We start from the raw sequence: 23,701 nt of genomic DNA on the forward strand, positions 1-23,701 counted from the left end.
AAAAAACACGACAAGATTCAGTTTTGACAAAGGAAAAAGCTAGATCCAGTTTCCATCCATTTCGTTGTAGACACGGATTTCATCCCCACTTGGTTCTTCGCGAATTTCATCTTCCTGAAACTGCTTTAGGGAGCCCACTGCCTGCTTGTAGTCCGAGAACACCGTAAAAACTGTGTTGACCAGATTGGTCATGAATTGGTTCTGTCTTTCGATCTGCTTATTGAGTTGGCTGTTCTGTCGTCTCAACAAAGCGGTTCGTGTTACAATATCTACTTCGTGTCTCCTGATCTGTCGTTGAAGTCTATTCACTTCGGACCGAAGATCGCGTTTCTCTTTTTCAAGCCGCTCGACGCGTTCATCAGAGTAGTTGGCCGGATCATCAGAGTAGCTGGACTGTGAAGATGCGATCGAGGGTGTTGCATTGTGCAATGTAGGGGAGTGAAGTTGCTTCGCTAGGCGCATTGGGTTGCGGGGCGGGGGTTCGAGCGGAAGCTCTGGCAGCTCCTTTTCCAGTGAGTAAACGTTCATAGTGCCAGAGACCATGAAAGTGAGCCCGGTTGCCACGGTATCATTGCAGCTCCAGATGGCGGGCATTTATTCCCGCAGGAGTCGTTTGCTTCCTGCTTGCACAAAGCGCAACTCTTGAAATCGAAAGCCGGTTTCGCGAACCTGGTAATGTGATAGCGGTGGTACCGATGTACGTACCTCAATCACCCCAGACTATGTAGGTGCCCTGCGCGGTGCCCCACCCGTCCCGAGCAGTCGGGACGCGCTAATCGCCGCTAGTGTCTATGAGCACCAATGCGCTCTGGAATGCGATACAACCAACTAGATCATTGCATTAGGTTACATTGGAAACTGTGCTTAGAGCCGCTTATGAGAGATAAATGATGCCATTTATTGCCAGGTATCACTATCCGAAATTGAAACTATTGATCTGGTCGTTCATATCTGTTACATGTTGCCCCATCATGAAATCAAAGCTAGGGGTACCTCCTCCTGGTGGTGCGGAGGCAGCTCCGCTGCGCCCCTGCTCACCCAAGATCTCGTCGGCCTCCTTGCCCAATCGCGCAAACCAGGCATGACAGTCTGCAGAGAAGGCTCGAAGTCCATTTTGCAGATCTTCAAACCGCCCCGCGAAACCTGCCAGCGATAATTGAATCTGTTCAATTGCCTGGCCCAGAGCATCAATCTTAGCCTCGAGTTTTTCCAACCTGTTGAAAGCTCCCTGCACTTCTCTCCTCATTGAGGTGACGTCTGTCCTGATCTCAGATACGGGGGCGACGTCCTTTTGAATAGACTCGAGCTTGGACAAACACAGTTGTTGCGCACTGCGAGCAACGCTCAGTCGGCCATCGTTGCAAAAGGGTACCAGGGACTTACTATCGCGCCTCAATTCCACCAAGGCAGGAGCACCCGGTCTGCCTACTAGCTCGCGTCGGCTGGTAGAGGGTGGGAGACATGAACAAGGCTTGGTTTGTTTGCGCGGGCATCGGCCCGTGTAACGTTGGGGCAAAGGTACCCGTGACGCCGGCTAGTGGGGACATTTGAGAAGGGTGCTGGTATGGGTTGACATAGCCCTGAGCGTCACTGAGTAAGGGCATTGATGACATATCTTGGTCGAAAAAGTCGCTCATCGTGCTCGCGAGCAAAGAGGGGCGGCCGTACTCGCGGAGGCTGCGGAACGTCGCGATATGTTATAGTGATGTTAAGCGCCGCCGAATATGGATTGCGGCATGTGGATTCCTCGAAGAGGAAATCAGCATCCTGGTTTGTGAGCTATGTGATACTTAAGCCGCCGTATCAAGCGCGATGAGGACGTCCCTTGCTGTTCCTCTCACCTTTCTATTCTAAGCTGCACAGAGATGTTGTCCCCTCGATCTGCCCTCCTTGCTTTCCTCCTGCCTGTTACGGCGTTTCGCGACTTTCCCACCATCTGCGCCTGGGATCCCCCTATCGAAATCATCGCCGGGGATAATCTCTCGGCAAGGTACGCAAATCACAAACAACATCGTTCTAGCCTTCTAACCCCCCGTCTCAGGGTTGCCAATCCCCAGGCTCGAAGATGCGAGGCGTCCCTTAGCTTCGATGACCCTGCCTTCCTTCCCATCAGATACACCTTTGATGTCCTGGACTGCGATGGGCTGCAGCTCGCTGAGTTTACCGTGCCGCCGACGGCCCCGAATGGGGATGCGTTTGTACTTTGGTCAGCCTAGGCCTGCCTCTTTCCAGGATCTCTGCTGATCAGTCTTCCCTTAGGCAATGTTCCGGGACCGAGAGCACCTCATGTGCCCATGTAGCAATCATGAATGGAACCGGCACGCTCGACGTCTACGAGGGTCGCGGTATCGTTGGATGTATTACGGAACGGCGCCAAAGCACGACGATGCTGATCACCTCCACAAGCGCTGGCGTCCCCGTCACGTTGACGCTGCCCACTGTGACAACCATCACCGAGACCAGCTTCGCTTTGACAATCAATGTTTCTAGTACCCAACCGGCAGGCGTCAACCAGGCCCCTGCGGCGAGCGGCATGGGTCCTGACATGGCAACTATCACAAATACCGCCGCGGTCCCTGATACGGCAATGGTACCCGATACCGTCACGGTCCCTGCCACAGCCACGGCTGCTGATGCTGCCGCGGCCCCTGACATCGTGCTGCCTCCTGATACGGCGGCGGCTACCACGGCAGTGACTACGGCGCCCATCACCACGGTGCCGGTGACTACAGCAGCGAGTAACACGGCGCTTACCTCGACGGCAACATCCAACGGGACAGGCCAAGTGACAGATACTACCCACTGGACAACCACAAGCAGGCGATCGAATGTAGTTGCAACCCTTTCCAACGATCCTAGTTCAGATTCGCTGACCACAAATACTTCCGTAGCGCCGGCGGTTCTAGCTACCGGGAACGGTGGTGTCCAAGGCACGGAACTCACCAATCCTGGAGGCGGAGTTGCTACATCTACCAAGTCGGACTTGAAAAGCTCGGCGACAGTGCTGGCGGCTACGGACGGTACGGGCGGTACACAGTTCCTCTCCAACGCTGATGGATTCCAAATTGGGACGACGTCTTCCCAGGCTCCCAACACTAAGCCCCCTACCATGGCTGCTGCCATCACCACTTTAACGATTATGGTAACAAGCATCATGAAGGAGGCTTGCACAACACAGACAAGCGCTTAGGTCGGTTGGTGATGGAGAAATAGGCCCCCCGCTGGACGGGGTATCTCTTTGCATGTTTGCCTTAGTTATGGATCGTTTCTCTTTCTATAACCATAAATAGAACTCTTCTCTCTCGAGGATGAAATTTTCTTGCTTGTTCGTCCCAAGTCCCTCTCGTTCCCTTAAGAATCATCCAATCTCAATCTCCATCCCTAACCGTATCTCAACCCTTATCCGCATCATGTCTTCCCCAATGCCTCAGACTCCGCAGATGGCGAGCCATAACCCGTTTCACTCTCTTGGAGACCTGGCTGCGAAGCTTGCCTCTCCACTATCCATCAAGACAGACGCAAGGGTTGTTCAACCCGGAGTCCTCCCCCCTACCCCTATCGCTTCCCCTCTTCCATCCATGTTCGATCCTCGGTTCCAAATGCCTCCAGCTGTCTTCCATTACACTGGCAACATCCCCGAGAGCCCCATCAAGGATGCAGTCGAAAGATACCGTTTAAATGCGGTCTTTTGGCAGAGGTCTTTCATGGCAATGCGCTCGGAGACATCCCGAACTGTCCGAGAGCTTCAGCTTCGAATTGAGGCTCTGGAGCACAGGATCTTTGACACGGAGATCACAGTTATGGTAAGTCTTTTCTGCTTTGCATGATCATTCATTTGTATACTGATCCATTTAGCTGGGCACTGGGCAGCCCACGGTCCCCAATAGAGTGCGAAGTCCTATAACTCCCATTGCTATGAAGAACCCGGCAGCCACGCCCCGCCCTGCCGTTTGAATCCTTCTCTTTCATGACGACTTGGCCTCATCGAAGAGTTTGTCGGGTGTGTAGTGTTTCGGAAGTGGGTATGTTCGAGACTGCCGCTTTGTTAGTATAGTTAAATCAAAGAAGGGCGGGCCCTCACAATCTGTGCCTGGGAAGGAGGCCACTGGTCATTGTGTGAAGACGAATAGGTGTAGAAGCGACCATTATGAAAAATAGTCAAATAAACTTCACCACCACATGCTTTTTTGAAATGATCGGCTTTCTTGATCAAAGTGAGCCGTCTGCGTCGAGCTCGAGCATATTCGGATTTCTTCGTACGAGGCGCTGGCAAATCATCAATAGTGCCAGGGTCAGCAGTACCAGCAGTCATTGTAGAATCCATGGAGACCGTCGTGGTGTAAAATGAGGTAGGTGAACACAGCATCTAAGATGAGCGAATCTTGTGGCTATTAAGAGGGAGCATGATCCAAATTTTGTTTACCGTCTGTTGGATACGGGAATTGCACAACCAGAATTCATATTCCAGGTTACGTAGTTTGGGATTCCTCCTCCCGCCTTTTTTTCTCTCTCCCGTCCTCCAGTATCTCCCTTCATTTCTTTTCCGTCTCGGCTCCTCTTACCTCGCTTTGTCTCTAAGCCTCTATGGTTCTATCATGGACGAAATACCGAACGAAATCATCGTGATTATTTCATCATTCTTATCCACCCAAGAATTACATAGCTTACGTCTGACATGCCGTCGGTATGCCGCCGCCACTCTGCCACTGATGACAAGTCATCTGTATGTAGTCAACACGCAACAATGTCTCCAAGATTTCCAGGCGTTCCTTGGACCGCAATCAATGGTGTACACAAGGACTCTAACTATCTTTGACGGGTTCTGGCCCAATTTTGCCCGTCGCATCTGGAGAATACAGCTAATATGCAGAAGGGAGGGCGCCATGCTGCGAGAGGAACCGCCCGGACAATCCTTTCACGAGTATCGGCAATTCATGGCACAGGAAGCCGCTCGGTCCGCATCGGAAGACAGTAGGATCCTTGCCGCTATCTTTCACCTGCTTCCCAATCTAAAACAAATCATCTTGCGGCCGCCGCCACATGGAACGACCGCTCGGCGCCCCCGGTACGCTGCCATTGTCAGCAGGTTGGGAATTGCTCCTCGACCCCGGCGGGCTGATCAGCTGATTAACCGCGTATGCGATGCTGCGTCACAGTTCCCAAGGATACGGTCCATTGAAATTGTGAGTAAGGTCCTGGCTTCATCCCTTGCAGACCTGCAAAGACTCCAAGGACTCACGGAGCTGATCATCAGATCCCTGGTTATGACCCCGGATCATCACGACGAGGATAGCCCTGGTAATGAAGCATGGGACTTTCTCGAGGCAATCCCAAAGCTCCTGCATCTCAACGTCAGTTTGGAACCAACCAACACGCACCATTTGCCACTTGGCTCGGCCTCGCTACCCAGTTTGCGAACGCTTCATCTCGGCGGCGTTCATCTCGGCGAGGAACAACTCGTGAACCTGGCTGCTGGCAGTATGCTGAGGTCCCTGGAGCTCTGCGATACGACACTGGTGTCGGGAGACTGGGTATCCTGCTTTTCGAGGATTAGAGACCTAGCCAGGGGCTTGCGTGTGAACGTAGAAGGTACTTTGACAGATCACATTCACGCGTGCGCCGTGCGGGGCGAGTTTCTCGAGTTGCTCCGGAGGTTCATGAGCGACGATGGCATGGAATGGCCGTTGGGACATGAGCAGCATCCTAGACGAGTAGGGTTCGTGTTGGCTCACAAGAATCGTCTTGGAAGCCCTTGAGGTCGACAATACAGTGGGTGTGGAGGATACTTTCATCATTGGCTTAAGATAGTGAATACACTTTCACAAAGGTACGACTAAAGCTAGCGTGCATATGCAGGTACTTGGCTTGTTGGTGCACTGGACGCGAAGTATTTGACATGGACCCTGGCCCAGCAGGGCGCGCTTGATTTATTCCCGATATGGACAGCTCTGGCTAGGCGCCAATACAAATTCCTAATCCGGCGATTCTACGAAACAACGTTTGCTTTTTTTCTTTTACTTAATACCGACCACGAAATGTCGGCGGCAGCCATCGCTTTGTTTGCTACCTAGCTATCAGAAAAGAATACATGGGCCTGTCCCTCCCCCTTGCATTTCACCAGCGCAACCAGGCAAATTCATGCTCGGCGTGCACCTCGGTTGATCTAGTGCTGGATTCTGGTTGGTCGTCGCTCTGGTGTCCCGTCTGGGTCGCTTGCAGGTCAGGCATCTGATTTAGTGGTGAGGGAGTGGCGAATTCACTGGCATTTGTGACGGTCCGTGGAACCGGCCTGAGTAGTGGCGTTGCCGGCAACTCTACCAAGATAGAAGCATCTGGTGCTGGAAGGTCTGTAGTCGCATGATCGTCCTCCCGGTGAGTTTGTTGCGCCGATTGGGAGTGGGCGCGCCTGTAGTCGTGTAAATTGAGTTGCTGGCTGCCTTTCAAATTAGAAATGCGGCGGTGGTACAAATGTCTCTGGCCGATGATCACGGCAAGCAACAAGGCGACCATGGCAGCCCCGGTTGCGCCGACGGCGATCAGGGTTGAGAGCATATTCTCTGGCTGACTTTGTTCTGGTAATGCTGTGGTAGTCGCGCTTGGATTGGTGGTCCGCACGAGCGTGGTTTCTGAGATGTTTGATATCTTTGAAGTTGCTGAAGTAGAAGATATGCTTGTTGATAGTGATACGGTACTAGAAACGCTTGCCAAAGAGGTGGATGTGGTGAGGAGGCAAGCATCCGTTGAAGCGCATGGGTCAAAGGGGCAGCATCCACGGAAACCATTGAGGTTACAGACGTAAAAGGCGCTGCCTGCAGCGCACTCGGTCGAGTCTCTTCTTATGGCCATCTGAGTTGCAGGTTGATTCAGGAGTCTTGGAGATTCAGCTGCCAGGTACGTGTATTTGAGTATCTCGTAAGCGCCCCGTGCTTTCTGCTAACAGAATTCGGCTTTTTGCGTTTGGCGTCTCGAAGCGCTCCGGGTATTTTAAGCATGTAAGCGCCGGGACCGATTCTCCTTCTCTCCCTCGCTCGACCCATCTCCGGCCACCATGGGTGTACTCGCTAGGTGCCAGCTCGCCCGTTTGATTACTCTCGCGTCCGCAGCCTGTAAATCTACTTTTCTCCAGCCGCCAAGCTCATCTCTGACATGAAATAGACCAACTCGCGGCTGCTATACAAGGTTTCATTTGGCCAAAGATCTTCTGGGACTTCCTTACTCCCTCCCTTGATTTCGCCATCAAGCCCTTCCCTTTGCTTCAAATCGCCAACCTAGTATGTGCAATCGTGATGCTAGCATGGGAGTGGCCAGTGGGTTTTGTACGCGGGTCATCCTTTGACGACTGCATTAAGAGCCGCATCATTGTGCTCCCATGGGTCATTCTGGCGGCTTTGTTCTTGTATCAAGGGACTAATGCCGGCATCTACTATTTCATTGGCCTTGTGCTCTACATCTCAGCCTACCGACGAGGAGAGGTATGGAGCACAATAATCGTCTTTGATCCTCAGCTCACATCCACAGAATATTATTTTGGTGCGCAGGGGAGAGAGCCAAGTTTGAATCGAATATAGGATTTCTGGAAAGAGCAACTGGTTGACCGGTTTCTGATTACCGTTCCTGATAAGACGTCTTCTAAATCATGTACATGAGCACAAGTACCCCTACTTCTTTTAACAATCATACTTTCTTCTTGCCGCGTCCGATGTCGTACTCCTGCTCTCATTCGAATGACCCGACATCACTGTAGATATCATGGAAAAGATCTGGCTTACTTTGCGTCAGCTAGAGGGCGAAGACAATGGCCTTGCTTTGCTGGAAGAGACAGCCACGCCAGTCGAGGTCTTCTCGGACTTGCTATGTCTTGGGAACAAGACGAAGGATCACATATTCCCATTCCGAACTGATCCGCCATCAGATCGCGACGGTACTGTGGTGCTCAGAAATCATCAGCAATACACTATCGTGGATTGCCATCTCAGTCTCGTCGGGGCCATTCCTCAATCGGCCACCCTGCCGACGGGCCCAAGAATCCACCAGATTGCTGGTTCAGATCCAGCCCGCTTCTATGGCACACTCATCCGTCATCTCACGCCGTTGGTGGTGCTCTTCGTCGATGATGTAGGAGGGTACGAGGCTGCTGCGGTGATGGTGGCCCAATGGATTGAGTCTTGCCGAGGACATAGAAACCCACATCTGCCCCGTTTCGTGGCCACGAGTAAGCAGCCAATAAGCCATCGTGATTTCTGTCGCCTCATCAACATGGAGCTTCTTGTCCTGCTGCGACGAACTGTTCCCGAGCAGCCATACTCCTCTCATGAGGTTGTCGCATTCCGGGAGAAGTATTTTGGAAGCCTAGAGCTCATCAGTACGGAGGACTTGAGACATGAGATTTTCTCAAATAAGGAGAAAAACGACACAACCCGCCGGGGCCTTGACGTCGGGACAGCTTTGACATTTCTTCTGAGGCACCTGACCACGCCCGGGATACCGCATTTCAATATGCTTGGCACAGTATTGCAGAAGGACAGTCTACCACAGCAAGCCCGTGAACATCTTATCCGATACATGAAGCTGGCCCGCAGAGTCGGTGTTGAGTCTCCTATGTTAGTATCTTCATGTCTGGTACAGCATTACCTGAGCAGCATGTTCCGAGGTGAGTTCAGGCAATGTCACATCGCTCCGGGCTTAGCTGACCTTCAGGATTCCCTGGTGACGACGTATTCACTGAGGTCTATTTGGTTGTTCTCCAAGCAGTTGAGTCTGAAATTCGATCTGCTGGCTTCGTTGACCGTGTTCGGATTGAATTTAAAAACATTCTGCGATCACGCGAGGATGACACAGCTTCAGCCAAAATGAAAGTCGCCCATACCGTCTTGCTCCGGACGCAGGTTGTCCCCGCGCGGAAAGGACCATGCCTCTCATGCTTGATCAGAACCCCAATCCATATTCTTACATGTGATCACCGTCTGTGCGACTCCTGTCTCGTATATCATGGTGATCGTTCCCCATGGACGGAGGAAGTCATCTTGCGGTGTTGTCCCTTCTGTAACGAGACCAACCATAGGGAGCTGCGTACACTACCAGCGATGGCCCGTGCCAGGGTGCTTGTGTTGAGTCATTCAGGACCAGAGACACTGGTATTATTTCTTCATAATCTAAGAACACAACTGTTCGGACCCATTCATGAATACCTGGATATGGTTATTGGCAGCGGAGCAGGTAGGTATGGCAAACGTGAACGAGTATTCAGGATTGACAAGAAAACTAGGACAACAAATCATCCAAGACATCTTCGTGGATGGCCTATCATCACAGAGTTGCCTACTTCGTTATGCTTCGCCTTCTCATCTTCCGATCAATCTACCACACCGGACACTGATGCCGAACCAGCGCACTTCAGGCAGCCTGCAGTTGGGTACAGTGAGCCGACTGGGCACCAGGACGAGCTGGTTCAGGTTCGGCACAAAGTTCAGGTGAGTCACCCCTTCATTCCTCGTCTACAGTTCTCATTGTCACAGAGGCGCACACCCAGTAACGGACGTAAATGGTCTGTCTCGTGACCTATGGCCTCAGAGTGAGGTAATCAGAAGCGATCCCAAGAGCAAGACCGACGCAATCGCATCAAAATTGATTGCGCTTTTGTTCTTCGCAAAAACGGTGCCTATAGTCGAGGAAGGACGTGTTGTAGTCAAGATACTTATCCTATGTCGACTTCCTAGGGGGCCACACCTAGTAAGACTCATACGACATCTGAAAGACGTCTGCTGCCAAATCCACTACCAAGACGAGCACGGAAAAAGTTACAGTGACACTTTCTGCACGGATTCAACCTGGAGCTGGGTTATGGCTGGGCAAGACTTCTCACGAACACTTGATATCAATGAAGTAATCTTGGGCCATGCTTGCATCACTATCGGAGGACTTGTCCAGGAAAACATCTCTAATTCGCCCTGCAACTTGAATGACGTCTACGATAACACAGATGTTCTGCGTGAGCACTTATGTGCATACAAACCCCCACATGAATCAAGAATGGCCACCAAGGTGCTGTCTGAGGAGAACAAAACCGCTTTCTCAATTCAAGTATCAAATTATAACACGGTGCTGGAGAAGATAGATGAATTGCAGGATATTCTGGTATTGATTAAGTCCCAGAAATAGGAGACAGGCCCCAAAGATAGTCAAATTATCCTTTCTTTTCGTCAGGGACCACAGTGCACCGTTACGTTCAAAGTCATTACATATCCACGAAGCTGGGTCATTTCGTCCTTGAACTCCTCTTCCATACCCAAGTCCTTCAAGGCGTCTTTGAGTTCCTCAAGCAGCTCGGTTTTCTCCCTTCCCAAGACTTCCTGCTCGTTCTTGACAAAATTCAGCACCATGGACTCTGATTCGGAGATTGCCTGGCACATATGTTCGCGTGTGGATTCAATGGCCGCTTTGGCCATAACTGGATCTATTTTGCGGCGTTTCGGAGGGTTTTCGACGGCTTTGCTACCGCTGGTAGACGAGTCATCGGGTGAACGAGAACGCTTCATTGTTGGCGTGTTTCTTGTCGATTGTGTTTTCGTGTAATATGCGTAGAAGAAATATGAGATTGAGTAAGTTGGAATGATAAAAGAAAATTGAGTTTTGGAACGGCCGGGTCTCTTTGTACCCTCTGGACTGCTCGAAAACTTCCGTAAGCACGTGGTCAGGATTCCCATGGGATATGTATATATAAGAGCTTTCCTCCCGAGGAAGTATTGTCGTCTTTCCTCTCCATCTGCTCATCAAAACTCTATCCTCAAACCCTAAGAAGTTACCAGCACCTGAAGACAGGTACCTAGGTAAGTATCGCTCTCAACGAGAAAAGAAATATGCCAATTTGTCTCATTCAGGACCACTGCAACAATGCATCACCTCCTCTCTTACGCACTCTGTCTCCTTGTGGGCAAAACGAACTGGGATTATGGAATCTTGGAGCGTCAAGCGCTTTGACGTTGGTCTATGTTGCTCTATCGCGGTGGAGGGTCATTCCGGGTGTGGTATATATGAAAAGTCAGGGGAAACATAAAGTACTCCATTTGTACCTGATACCGCCAAGCTGGGTGACAATATAGTCGTTTGAGGCACAATGAATAGAAAGCTATGTTGGAGCGCAGTTCCCCCCTGTCGTTGATGATAGTTTCGCGTACTCTGTGCAGGTTGCCGTGATTTATTGCCACGAGTCGAGCAATGGTGCTGTGATATTTCTCGCAGGGAGGTGCCAACTTCAACGGCACAGTTATTCGAAACGGGAAAGCAACGCATAGCAGGAAATAAGCGATTGGGTCGAGGTGCAGAAAGACCCACACTTTTCTGGTGTTATGCAGTACATGGAAGGCGTGCCCTGGGAAGGGCTGAGGAACCCCCGCTTTCCCTGGCTGAGGCTCGCCATCCACGTACCGATACTTCCACATCATACTGATCCGATCGAAGCGGAGCGCCAGCCCGGTGCAGACTGATGTGCTTTCCGTCTTGTTTTCACCCCATGTTCCTGCGGTGATGGACACATCGGTGGCTGCTTTAGAGACCAGGAGTAGGCGCCCGCAATCCAATGAGATTGCGGATGACTTCATTACGATTGTTTTGGAAGGTCAAAGGAGGGTTCGTGACCGGGACATCAAGGACTTTGAGCCGGACGGCAAAGTAGTCGATCTGTTCAAATCAATGCACGAAACACGCGATGGCCAGGAGCAGCTTGAGCAGCTCCTGGACTCCCTGGGCAGGTCACAGGATTTCACGCAGTGGCTATTGTGGTTGCACGGCAATTGCTTACTGCGAGTATTGGAACTACAAAAGGATGGTTGGACTGAAGTCCCGGACCACCGCCCGCGCTGGCAACATGTACTAAGCATAGTAGCCGAGATCGTGAATCGAATCGCTGCACGACGTGGAAGGCACGTAGCGTTAGCTGTATACCGCTACCTTGCTGGTAAGTCTCTAGCAATTGTTGTGATCGATACTGAGAGGCTTTAGAACGCGGGTTGTATCTTGGGAAGCTAGCCAACACCAGGCACAGGCACATCGCAGAAGTCATTGACATGGCGGTGGATGCCCTGTGCCAGAAATTGACGAGTCTACCCGACCACTTTCTTGTACCAGATCCCGCAGGATGGGTTGCCATGACTCTCAGCTTGAGGTGTGTATCTCTGTGAACTTCTCACAATACTTCACGTCTGATTATTCACAGTCGCGATCAACTTTGCAGTGAGCTAGGGATGCCAGACCTTGGGGGCCTATGCACTTGCATGGAACCGGAAGTACAAACTCATATTTTGGGCATGCAGCTTGCAAATATCCAAGACAAAGGACATGGGATCCAGGCACCCCCAGGTTTCGAGCAAACGACGGATACGAGCGGGATTTCTTCCGAATGGTTCTGCCTGAAAGGACGGGTGAAATTACATTAATTTCAGTCACACCCTCCGTCATGTCCAATGAGATCCTTCCACTGTTGTCATCGAAAAGCAACACTCTAGCCTATGCAATGTAGAACTTAATGCAGTCGTCACCAACAGACCGTTGAATTTGATGGGCTCTGGATAGAGGCCAATGCATGCCGCATTTCCTGCAGCATATCTGGAGGGGAATGGGTGTGATTTGATACCGTATGACGCCGAGGCAGTAGTTGGCTACAGGCGGTTCGAGCCGGAACATTGCCTCATCTCGAGCATTTCATTTCAAGAGCGACTGTGGTGGTATGCACGGATGTGGAGGTAGATCCAATGACGGCCACGCCAGAAGACCACGCTAAAGTCATAATGTTGTTGCTTCCTTTTGAAGATTGAACATTGGCCACCCACAGAGGCACTCGATAATGCGAGCAATCGCCACAGGCCTTCCATTAGCTCCTACTGATTCATTCAACACTGACAATAGCCCGTATATAGAACTATCACAATTAGCAGATTATCGTGGCCGCTTGGAGTATATGACGGATGAGTATGGTTCGATTATGGTTCTTCCTTTTTATAATTCCTCCCTCACGCGAAAGGTACCATACTTAGCTGTAATTACTAGGGATCTTATATAGCCAACAGATATACTAGAAAAGGGGCGACCAAGGACTCCGTTCAGCTCTCAGGACTACTATTTATATGCAGTACAGGCGCCACAGCCCTTGTCGTAGTAGTACCAAGGCTTTGCGACAATGGTATCGAAGAAGAGGATATTCCCACCTTGCGATGAATGCCGTCGAAAAAAAGTGAAATGCGAGGATGTTAGTAGTGCGTGCGACCGGTGCGTGGGATTGGGCTATGATTGCGTGAGACAAGTGAGTGTTCACTTTCGCGATCTTTATACTCACTGATGCTGAAATAAAAGTATAAGCCGGCCCATAAGTACTCCGCAGGTCTGGTCACTACGCCGACTTCAACACCGCCTCTGGAACATAACCACATAGGTGGTGACGAGGAGATGTCCATTTCGAATCAAAACTACGCTAGTAGCAACGAGCCGCAAATTATCGACAAGCCTCACACTGGATTTGTCTCGATGCTGCCTCCTCACATGATTACTTTCCTGGAGTTTCCGGTCAGCCCATCTGACTTTGTACCGACTGATCCACCACTCTGGTTCAGCATGCAAGAGCAATTTGCTTCCAATTGGCCTGAACTTCGACAACCGCTTCCAGATCTCCCGAGCGCAGTTCATCCCTTCGAGCTCACGGCGACCCGAGTACAGCCTCAATCGCAGACAGCAGTTTGCCTCGTGGGGGAGGATGCCCCAACAGCCATCCAATGTGATCAATGCCACAAAATGTTCGAGGATGACGGGAAATTCAGGAAGCATCATGAGCGTGTGCATTTGGAGAATCCATCACCATGTTCTAAGTGCAATGCAATAGCTAGGAAATTATAACGTGCATCGCATTCTTGTTGTAGCAAACGCCGACACCCCTGAGTGATCGGTCTAATCTAAAGAGTATTTGCATCAAAATTTAGAGGTGCCTATGTAAAGAAGATAGAAAAGCTCGGCCGTTCACTCCCTCACAAAGGACCCTCATAACTCGAATCGTGATGCGTTCTATAAAGATCTGTGGCAATTGCTCGCACCATCGAGTGCCTTCGTTCACGGCGCAAAACAATATTCCAGCTCCAGCCGCCCCTGGCCCCAGCTGTGGAAAAGAAACACATCTTCTGAACCGCCGTCATATGGGATCACATTACACCCATGCCCTTCTGATGTGCCGCAGGACAAGGATGAAGATTGCTCCGAGTGAATGATGTATATTCAAGCATTCGGTGCGCCTTCAAATACAAAAGAAATTTGTCTCTGGAGTCGGTATTGTACAGTGCGTAACGATTGGACTCGGAAAGGGAGAGTTGCATTGAATTGTGGTTCTTCCTCTTACTAGGTATCTTGTTTGAGCAAGAGGCATACCGGAAAAGGGGCGACCGAGGACCTCACTTGGCTCACATGATTACTGTTATAAGCGCCACAGCCCTTAGCATCGGAGTTGAGCTCGCTTTTTTGTCCCTGCTAAACACCAATATTGCGACAATCCATTCTTGGTTCAATATGGCGAGGATGATGAAATTACGAAAGAGAGAGTTTCTGCCTTGTCATCGATGCCGTCAAAAAAGAGTCAAGTGTACGGACGTCAATGGTACGTGCGATCGGTGCAAGAGACAAGGTTTAGATTGCAAGAGACTTGTAAGTGTCTTCTCTTCATTCGTACACGCACCACTAACGTCTGATCCGATTTGGTGCAGGCCAAGAATCCCACCATACCCCGAAAAAGACTTTTTCCAGCTTGCTATGGATGTCGGGGACTCAGATTGCGATGTACAGACGTCAGTGACGCGTGCGATCGGTGCGTGAACGAGGGCTTGGATTGCAGTAGACCTGTAGGTATCTTCTCTCGATTTTGTATACACGACTAACGTCAAATCAACTAGGAGACCCTTCGAACCCGCAAAACGACGCTCAAGCCCCTCGCAAATCCACTACTAAGCCCAATAATCGAGCCCAACTATTCTCGAGCTGTCATACCGACTTCAAGTTATGACGAGGCAAACAAGACAACGCCTGGGTTCTATGACCAAGGAGACGACAAGTTACAAGCCAATAACCCACAAAACACGACGCCAATTTGGGCTTACTTTGAAGCAAGTAACGAGTTGCAATATGATGCTTCCTCTCTATTTCTGAATCATGCCCTGGAAGAAAACGCCCTCCGAAATCGAAGTCAGTTCTCGAACCAATTCTACGATCCACTTTCGGTCATCCTATCTGAGCTTGCACCTTCTGTTCAATCTGCTTGGTGTGAAGAGCCGATCCATCCTATACTACCCCTTTACCAGGATCTCTCCACGGAGCCGTTCATCAGCCCACTTGAGTTTGTCTCGTCCGAACAACCAGTCCCAGTCGATTTGTCTACCGACTGGCCAGTACTTCCACTACCGCTGCCAGAGCCATCGTTTGCGCAAGAAATCCAGTCGCAGGTCTATTCGTTCGAGCCTACAACGAATCTGATGCAGTTTGGCTTGTCGAGACCCTCCCAGCCAGTGGCTTGCGTGGCGGAAGGAATGGGTTCATCCCTAGTATTCCGCGATACAACGCCATGGCTGGGATCTGTCTACCCGCAACAGCAGCAGCAACAACAGGGCCCAATCGCGTTGGGTTCGGGATCGTCGGCCGCCATCGACAGGCAAGGACAATTTCTTTGCGGTTGTTCGAAGTCGTACCCAAGGAAGGCCGCCTTGAATCGTCACATCTTGCTTGCGCATGTTCATGAACAATCACGATGTGACCAATGCCCGTCAGTATTTCAGAACCCTCAGAAACTTAAACGTCACATGTCTGTGCATGTTTATGAACCATCAAAATGTGACCAATGCCCGGAAATATTCCAGAACGCTGAAAAACTTAAACTTCACATTCGGAGGCGACATGTCGTCACACCAGCGTATTGCTATAAATGCAAAAAAAGGTACAGAAGCGCAACCTGTTTGCAACGGCATAACCGCAATCAACATTCATCAAAGCTTTTCACGTGCGAGTTTTGCAATCAGGTTGTACAAAGCAAAGAAAAGTTAACTCGACACAAACGCAAGCACAAAAAACATGTCCAATTTGCTCCCTAGTTACCTGGTCAGATAATTAAAATATGCAGTTTCTTGCTCATCTTTATCCATAGCTTTCTCTTTCCCAATTGATTGTGACTTGTCCATCCGCTTACACAGGAGTTTGGAATTCATGCACAGAGCAATCAGGAATCCGAAACTGCCAGCGGCCATAGTCAGATAGGCACTTCGGCGCAGGATTTTCGCATCAGTAGTGGCGGGCAGTTTCCAAGCAGAGGTTCCATGATAGCTATGGAGACGGATATACCTCCCATCTGTGCCGACCGCTGACCAACCTCGCTTGTTGGCCGTACAGCTTGCATGTATTCAAGATAGAGGACAGGGGATTTCCGCATCCCAAGGTCTCGAACACACGACAGACATGACTAGGGTGAAATTGCGTCGAGTCTAAGTCGTTTTCTTCGTTGTATCCAATGAAACCCGCTTCTGATCCCACGACATGGGCACCATGATGCAAGCCCATATGTACTGTGAACTCGTACTGTGAACTCTTCACAGTACCCGATAGGCCCATCCCGACCCTGGACACTCGAAGGCCAATGTCGTACAACAACCTTCCTCCATAGGGGGTGTGGCTTGATATTGAGAAAGTGACCAACCTCTTGGAAGGTTTGGGGTATGTACACACCAGATGCTGCTATATTGAACCATTTCTAGCATGAAAGCCGGAAGAGGCAAGTTTTAGTTTTGACGAGTTCACGCACTTGATTGGCTTCTGTGACCTCGCTTGGAGAGCACAAAGCCGACAATTCCTTCCTATGTCACTGAAAAATCGCTTCTCCAATCAAGTATATATCTTTGACCATCCAGCCTTTGTTGGATGTGAACGACTCAACTATTGTACTTCTACCATACCCTTTCACAACTTTGGGCACCGTTATGGAAGTTCAAATGCACGCCCATCGGCAATTCCTGCGTTCAATGCCTGAACTCGGGAACGGCTTGCGACAAAGAATGCAAAAGCATCCCGAAGATGAAGTAGCGCCGCTCTTAGATCTCGAAGAGGCAAAAACCGAGCGACAAACCATCAAGCCACCCTTAGATTGCGATTATGGCGGGTCACAGGCCAAAGAGCTGGGTAAGTTGATTACAGCGAAGAAGAGACTTGAATTTTGACATCTAATTAGGTACGACTTGTTTGGCCAACCACGACCAGATTGCGCCGCAATTCTTCCCTCCACCTCCTCTTGGCCTCCAAAAACAGGATCAGTTTCTGGCGGAGCACCCTGCTTTAAACTTTTGGGATGCGAGAACAGTCTTCATGATGACCCCGCACCAAAGTCTGTGTCGTCGAGATTCCTCTCCGTCGTGGGCTCGTCCTGGCCTCCATCCAGAACTCCCGGGGGTTCCTTTTCAGGCTTCGAGCCAGATACTTGGATCAACCGATGAGCAGTCATTGCACGCCCAGCAGATCGATTTCACTGATAATTGGACTGGACCTCAACCTATACTACCATCTCCAGAATTGTCTCCTCCCCAAGGTCTAGATCCCCAGAGATCCGGAGTGGGTAACTTAACAACCGACGTCTACTCGAATGCAGAGTTCGCTATGGCCTCTCAGCAGCTCACATGTGCTGCCAAACTGGATCTCTCTGGAATCGTCCTAAAACCGTCACCAGGGAGTCAACCAGGGTTATGTCCTCTATGCGAGAAAGCATACATGAATGTCAAAAGTCATATGGATGATGTGCACACGCAAGAGCCTTTGGTATGCAGTCTATGCTGTCGTTCATTTAACAGCAAAAGCGCATTAAGAAAGCACACGGAGAAGAGTCGTCAAGGGAAAGATTGCAGGGAAGTGTCATGTCCGCACTGTCATCAATGTTGCTACGACGCTGAAGCTTTACAAAAGCATATCTCGATCAAACATACACAATTGTGGTGCACAATGTGCCCAAGAACATTTGAGAATCAGCCAGCCCTAACTCGGCACAACCACAATGTCCATTTGGGAGGGGATTATTCATGTTCTGAATGCATGGCAGTATTCAAAGCCGCCAAAACACTGAAAAACCATGTTCGAGAGGTACATAATTTGCGATAGTATCAAGAAGCTGCATTTTCTTCACTCATGTTCATCTTCTACCGGTTTCCTTTGTTGCAATGATTGGAGAGTCACTACATCAAGACCTTAAATTTAGGACTCCGGGCTTGGGCGATCCCGTCTGGGTTCGACCTGGAGTTGTTCTGGCCAACCCAATGGATCAATCTCAATGCCGATTCTACGGTCGTTCTGACGTTGGACGTGAGCGCTCAGTCCTAGAGCCATGATCATCCACGCTATCAGCTGGAGTCTGTGTTATGGATGATTGCAGACGAATCGCCCTTGGCTACGTATAAGCAATTGCCAGACACTAGACACATGCTTGTACCATGGCAGGCACAATTTGCTTGAGGGGATTGCATATGAACACAGATTCGCCAGCATTATGTGTTCCCTGCCGGGTCAAGGTGGAATACAGACAGGTTCTATAAAAGCATATCTATCATACTCAGGAGCATGGGCAAAAAGGCACACGAATCGAGTACATGATAAAAAGACAGTAGCGTGTTCCCAATGCCAGAAAAACTGCAAGAACGCCATGGCTCTTAAGGGCCAAGTCACGGACAAGCCTGCACCACTGGGGACTTTTCAATGCCTGTGGGATGACCTGTTCAAATATGCCCTTCAATTTTTGGATGATCCAGGGTTGTCATCACCTATTGCCTTTTCATGTTCCGATAATTGCGACTCCGCTTGCGTATGCAGTGGCAATCTCTTGAATTGCATACAAAGTGCAGCCAAGAATATGACACTACCAGCAGCCAAAGTGAGCCAGGCGCTTCGGCGCAAGACTTGGCCATATGTAGTGGTGATTAAGTTTTGATATCTCGCAAGCACGGGTTGCATGATCGCCAATGAGACAGAAATACCACCCATCTGGGACATATTAAAAACGGAGACCGCACTGCTTCGTAGGTCGTGTGGCAGAAATCCGTCCTCGGACTGTAACATCACATAGCTCATGGGCAATGCAGCCTGCCAAATCAATCCGAACCCGGCGGCAGATTCCGCGAGGGAGAGCAAGAACAACTTCCCAAATGAGTCGACTGATTGCTGTATGCATGAGCCACCAATCATGAGGAGTGACCCGAAGACGAATACAAATGGGTAAGGAATCTTGACAAGTAAATATCCAGATATGATCGTAGTGGCGATCATAGGCCCAAGGAGCGCCATCAAAGTGATTGCTGTTTCCATCGTGGACCGACCGCTGCTGGTAGAGAAGACTGTTGCCTGGAAAATCGTCGCCCCATAACCAAGTGAAGCAAGCGCCGTGCAGAGAAAGGACAAAGCCAGGCACCTTTCGCGACACGACATGATTGACAAAATGCTGTAGCGTCGTGCCCTTCTTCGCCTGAATTGCTGAAAAACGAAGAGAACGAGGAAGGAGCCGAACAGCAGCCAACCCAGGATAGTCCTTGCCTTGGGCTTGTCCAGGCGCGATTCGGAACAAGCCCAAAAAACCAAGAACATAAGTATGATCCAGAGACTATCTCCGATTAGGTCGCTATGCTCTTGGATATGCGATGCGATTTTGTCGACCGTGGGAATCACTTCTTGCGATTTCTGAATAAGGTTGAGGCTAGGGTATCCGAGCATGAAAAAGAGCATAGTGGCAGCAGAAAGAGGCGTCGTAATTAAGAAGGCCTATTACGTCAGTCTTTTGCAGAACATAGGAGATTGGAGAGTCGAACCCATTTCCAGGTCAGATGTTCTGACAAAGCGCCAGCGATGAGTGGCCCAGAGAAGAAGCCCATGGCAAAAAAAGTCCAAATGATACCTTGGAGAGTCGGGCGTCCGGAGGGGGCCTGATGCGCATTGTACGAAAGTGCTCTGTTTGGAGTTAGTCTAGGTAGACAGGCTGAGATGGCGGAACTTGCATTTGATGTAACGAGACAGAGCCAACAGACATTATGATGCGGCCAAGTAGGAATACCTCGATGCGCTGAGCCGTGCCAGCCAGACATGAGCCCAGCAAGCTACAGAGACAAGAAGCCACACCTAACCACCTCAGATCACAGAGCATCACAAGATCTCTCAGCATCGGGGATAAGGCGGCTCCGCCAAGAAAGAATGCCAGATTGACCAGGGTCGAGTTCCCGAATGTCTCATGGAGTGGGCTTTGGAGGATGGCAGCACTGGTGAGTTCATAGCCTGAAGCAATGGTCAGTTGATGGAGGTACGGTGTTGAACGTATGAAACAAACCACGAAGGAAGAGGATTATTGAGTTTCCACAGAGAATGATCGGTCCGAAATCATTGATTCGTGCTGCTAGCTTCTGGTGATTATTGAGAAGCTGGACGACCAGCGCCTGCTGCTTCAAGAATTTCCAAATCATCTTTGTCGATAAATGATTTGAGGTACGGATTTTTGCTTGACAAACAGAATGTGGCAGACCAATGAAACTTATACCGGGCGGTTGCAGGGCCTGGCATGATGCTAAATTTAGCAGGATGTGCCATAGACTTGGATCACGGCGCTTAAAAGGCAAACTTCCTGTTTCCAAAAATGGAGAAATGGCAAACAAGATTGTCGAAAATGGTAATCGATCTCAAAGATACGTACTTTTCGGTACATTTACTAGTACACAATGTCGCCAGCCGATACTGGTAAATAGAAGACGTCGCAAATCACGTAGTTTTAGTACGTTTACCAGTAGCTAGAAGTCACTTTCCGTTTTACCAGTACAGTCATCAGTAGAAGTCACTCTACGTTTTACATACAGTCATGACCAGTAAAGAGAAGTCACTTTCCGGATTTTACCAGTCACAGTGAAGAGAAGACGAATTTCCGATTTTTACCAGTACATTGACGACCAGTAAAGAGAAGATTTCTCATTCACGACCAGTAAAGAGAAGCCAGACTTCCGATTTTACCAGTACAGTCATGCAGACAACCCTTCAGATTGAGCACGATTATTTACCAGTCGCAATCCCTGGTAATCTTAGGCATCCAGCTGTTGGATGTACTGGTAATTGCAATCTGTCATGGGTACATGCAAAAATGATTACTCTAAACTGCTTGCGGGTTTTGTTGCGGTGCCCATCTCCCTGCTAGATTTCGATGCACGAGGCCATTGCCCTCGGCAGGTGGATCGGCGCATCCAATCTCGACTGCGCGATGTGTTCGAGGTCAACTTCGAGCCTGGCATCTCTGCCAACCATGTGGACGGCATCTTGAATGAGAGGGAACTATCGAATATCCTCTCTGAAGTTGGCGTCTCGGCACAGGAACTAAAGCAGACCCTTCACAGTGGGATCTATCCCCGCGTGGAACGAACTCGAATATGGTGCCCGCATGGCCGTCACCGAATTGAAACAGCGATTGATGTATTCGGTGCTGAGTCATGCTGGATTGTGCAATTGTATTGCATTCCCAATAGCTTTACCAGTGAAGCCAGGAGGGCGATCGTCCAGGGTCTGTCTGAGCGGTACAGCCCACAATTTGCGCATTCGGACGGTGAGGTCTTTTGCAATGCACGGCGCCACCATGCTAGCGAGCGACAGGTGCAGAGCTGGTCTGTCAGACTGACGCCGTGCAAGAGGATCAGCCTGCGCATGCTGTTGGGGGAGAAATCGAGGATGAAGATGTATCGGCAGATCGGAGGGGCGACTGCCCCAGCAACTGTCCTAGAGGCTTTCGACAAACTCATGGTCTTCCCAGGTCTTTGGGAGGGACTCCAGCTTGGCAACATACATAAACATCTCGCTCTGCGCTGCAACGAGCAGATTGTCGCGTACCTAGACCACATCTACCGCGTGTGGGACCGGATTGCGGGCGGTGATCAGAGCGCGCGGCGCTACGTCGACATCGATACCGTCAGGCATTTGCAGTCTCTCGCGCCCGAGGCAAGTACGGTCGACCGTGCAACCATATGCGATCTTATGGATCAACGGCAAATCTTTGCGGAGGCATACGATCCGGCTCTCCGAGAAGAGATCAAGCAGCGGTTGCTTGGCCTGCGCACTGTCATCCCCACCATTCGATCTTTCCATGAGAACATGAAGCTCCTCACGATTCTGGTCAAGATCCTGAGGCAATATTTGATCCCACACAAACCGAAATCACAATTGATCGCCGGGCTGGCCGAAGACTGGCAACCTCCCCAAACTTCGTTGGTCGAAGTGCATGAAGGTATTTTCCATACCACCACGTCGCCTCCCTCATTTTCGCTCGCTTGGCAGCAGATGGTGTTGATGGCGTTGCGAAATTTCCCAAGCCTCTGCAATGAGTCACCCAAGCAAGACGGGAAGGACTGCATGCGCGCTAATGTACAGCCATCGTCCGTCAATGCACTCTATCAAAGTGCGAAGTTGCTGGGCTTTTCCAATCGCATCATCGACGAGCATGTTCACTCCTCTCTGCATGAGCAAGACGGGCCAGCAGCGTCGGCGGTGAATGATGGTCCAATGGATGTCGAAGTCAAGATTGCCAAAAGAAGACTGGGCAGGCCCCATTCTCGCATTTTTCGCCAGATTCAGAGAATTGCATTCTTCCCGCAGCTGCACGCCGCTACGCCTACAAGGCCCACGGTTGCCTACATCCACAAGGATCTGCTTTCGGCGTTCATAAGGCTGGCTTGTTTCGAGCCATCCCACGAGCCTCGAGTCATTTCCATCTGGGGACGTTCACGAGATGGTGCCGCGCAGCCTGCGCTACAACAGCCCACTAGTCCTCACATCGAAGTCGAGGCAGTACAGGTCATAGATCTGGGCCAGCATCGCGGGACCCAGACTGATGGGGTCTATCAAATGCACACTGCTGCGGAAGAGGCGGCAGGCTCCCCCGAAATTGATGTTCGGCTAGACGCGGCGGCGCGGAGCGTTACTGAGCTGGATGGCCAAGGAGTTGAAGTGATGAACTCTTGGCAGCCATCGTTCGACAGCCCAACTACCTCGCAGCAAGCGTTGACCCCTGCCGCGCGCAGCGACGACGACCGATCGCTTTTGCAGACACCGACAAGTCGAACGCGCCCAAATACTTCTGGTCTGTCGCGTTTCGGCAGCTCTCTGACAGGCGGACCAATACTTGCCGACGCCACCAGCTGGAGTGTGGGAACCCAAAGTGATGCGTCGCGGTCGTTGCTTCACACTCCCTTGCATGAAGCGACCCCTCTCCCTAGGTATTCATCAAGATCATTGCTCAGCACCCCCCGCCCATCACTTAGCGGCACTGTCCCTCCTGACGACATACCCCTCATCGGTGATCAACCCAGGTCGTTGCTCCAGACTCCAGAACGCTTCTCGGTCGCGAGGTCATCCTTGACGTCAGACTTAGACCACATGCAAGGTAGGGAGGAAGTTGGAGGGATAGTCGTGTCCGAACATCCGAGCATTTCCGAACCCACATCACCTCTTCTGAGACCTCGATCTGTCGAGTCCATTGCCACTCTGATGGAGGATGATGAGATGGTTAGTATCGATTTGACACCACCAGCCATGACCCTTAGCTTTGACTACACAGCCTGGGACTCTCCTGCGATTCGCAGCGAGAGCGAGAGAACCATCCTGGAAACACCACGAGGGAGTGTACATGAAGGGTTTTCTG

General features: G+C 50.5%; 10 protein-coding genes across 10 annotated transcripts; 7 read left to right on the forward strand and 3 right to left on the reverse strand.

Moving 5' to 3' along the window:
- Positions 1-39: 39 nt before the first annotated feature.
- PFICI_05950 (uncharacterized protein) lies at positions 40-528 on the reverse strand (the record flags this gene model as incomplete). The annotated part of the gene is made up of 1 exon (XM_007834531.1): positions 40-528. The coding sequence occupies one exon, from the start codon at positions 526-528 to the stop codon at positions 40-42; it is 489 nt and encodes a 162-aa protein (XP_007832722.1).
- A 385-nt stretch (positions 529-913) lies between these two features.
- PFICI_05951 (uncharacterized protein) lies at positions 914-1,637 on the reverse strand (the record flags this gene model as incomplete). Its single annotated transcript, XM_007834532.1, has 2 exons — positions 914-1,331; positions 1,384-1,637. 2 exons carry the CDS (start codon positions 1,635-1,637, stop codon positions 914-916), a joined length of 672 nt encoding a protein of 223 aa, XP_007832723.1.
- A 228-nt stretch (positions 1,638-1,865) lies between these two features.
- PFICI_05952 (uncharacterized protein) lies at positions 1,866-2,216 on the forward strand (the record flags this gene model as incomplete). Its single annotated transcript, XM_007834533.1, has 2 exons — positions 1,866-1,990; positions 2,042-2,216. 2 exons carry the CDS (start codon positions 1,866-1,868, stop codon positions 2,214-2,216), a joined length of 300 nt encoding a protein of 99 aa, XP_007832724.1.
- Positions 2,217-2,305: 89 nt separating this feature from the next.
- Positions 2,306-3,190, forward strand: PFICI_05953 (uncharacterized protein; the record flags this gene model as incomplete). Its single annotated transcript, XM_007834534.1, has 1 exon — positions 2,306-3,190. One exon carries the CDS (start codon positions 2,306-2,308, stop codon positions 3,188-3,190), a length of 885 nt encoding a protein of 294 aa, XP_007832725.1.
- A 220-nt stretch (positions 3,191-3,410) lies between these two features.
- On the forward strand, positions 3,411-3,954 carry PFICI_05954 (uncharacterized protein; the record flags this gene model as incomplete). Its single annotated transcript, XM_007834535.1, has 2 exons — positions 3,411-3,803; positions 3,856-3,954. 2 exons carry the CDS (start codon positions 3,411-3,413, stop codon positions 3,952-3,954), a joined length of 492 nt encoding a protein of 163 aa, XP_007832726.1.
- A 929-nt stretch (positions 3,955-4,883) lies between these two features.
- PFICI_05955 (uncharacterized protein) lies at positions 4,884-5,756 on the forward strand (the record flags this gene model as incomplete). Its single annotated transcript, XM_007834536.1, has 1 exon — positions 4,884-5,756. One exon carries the CDS (start codon positions 4,884-4,886, stop codon positions 5,754-5,756), a length of 873 nt encoding a protein of 290 aa, XP_007832727.1.
- A 1,292-nt stretch (positions 5,757-7,048) lies between these two features.
- On the forward strand, positions 7,049-7,488 carry PFICI_05956 (uncharacterized protein; the record flags this gene model as incomplete). Its single annotated transcript, XM_007834537.1, has 3 exons — positions 7,049-7,106; positions 7,156-7,271; positions 7,456-7,488. 3 exons carry the CDS (start codon positions 7,049-7,051, stop codon positions 7,486-7,488), a joined length of 207 nt encoding a protein of 68 aa, XP_007832728.1.
- Positions 7,489-10,199: 2,711 nt separating this feature from the next.
- Positions 10,200-10,535, reverse strand: PFICI_05957 (uncharacterized protein; the record flags this gene model as incomplete). Its single annotated transcript, XM_007834538.1, has 1 exon — positions 10,200-10,535. The coding sequence occupies one exon, from the start codon at positions 10,533-10,535 to the stop codon at positions 10,200-10,202; it is 336 nt and encodes a 111-aa protein (XP_007832729.1).
- A 6,453-nt stretch (positions 10,536-16,988) lies between these two features.
- On the forward strand, positions 16,989-17,225 carry PFICI_05958 (uncharacterized protein; the record flags this gene model as incomplete). Its single annotated transcript, XM_007834539.1, has 1 exon — positions 16,989-17,225. One exon carries the CDS (start codon positions 16,989-16,991, stop codon positions 17,223-17,225), a length of 237 nt encoding a protein of 78 aa, XP_007832730.1.
- Positions 17,226-21,141: 3,916 nt separating this feature from the next.
- PFICI_05959 (uncharacterized protein) lies at positions 21,142-23,690 on the forward strand (the record flags this gene model as incomplete). The annotated part of the gene is made up of 2 exons (XM_007834540.1): positions 21,142-23,565; positions 23,643-23,690. 2 exons carry the CDS (start codon positions 21,142-21,144, stop codon positions 23,688-23,690), a joined length of 2,472 nt encoding a protein of 823 aa, XP_007832731.1.
- Positions 23,691-23,701: the final 11 nt, after the last annotated feature.

This window comes from Pestalotiopsis fici (assembly GCF_000516985.1).
Source record: "Pestalotiopsis fici W106-1 unplaced genomic scaffold PFICI_Scf_3, whole genome shotgun sequence".
Classification (NCBI taxonomy): domain Eukaryota; kingdom Fungi; phylum Ascomycota; class Sordariomycetes; order Amphisphaeriales; family Sporocadaceae; genus Pestalotiopsis; species Pestalotiopsis fici.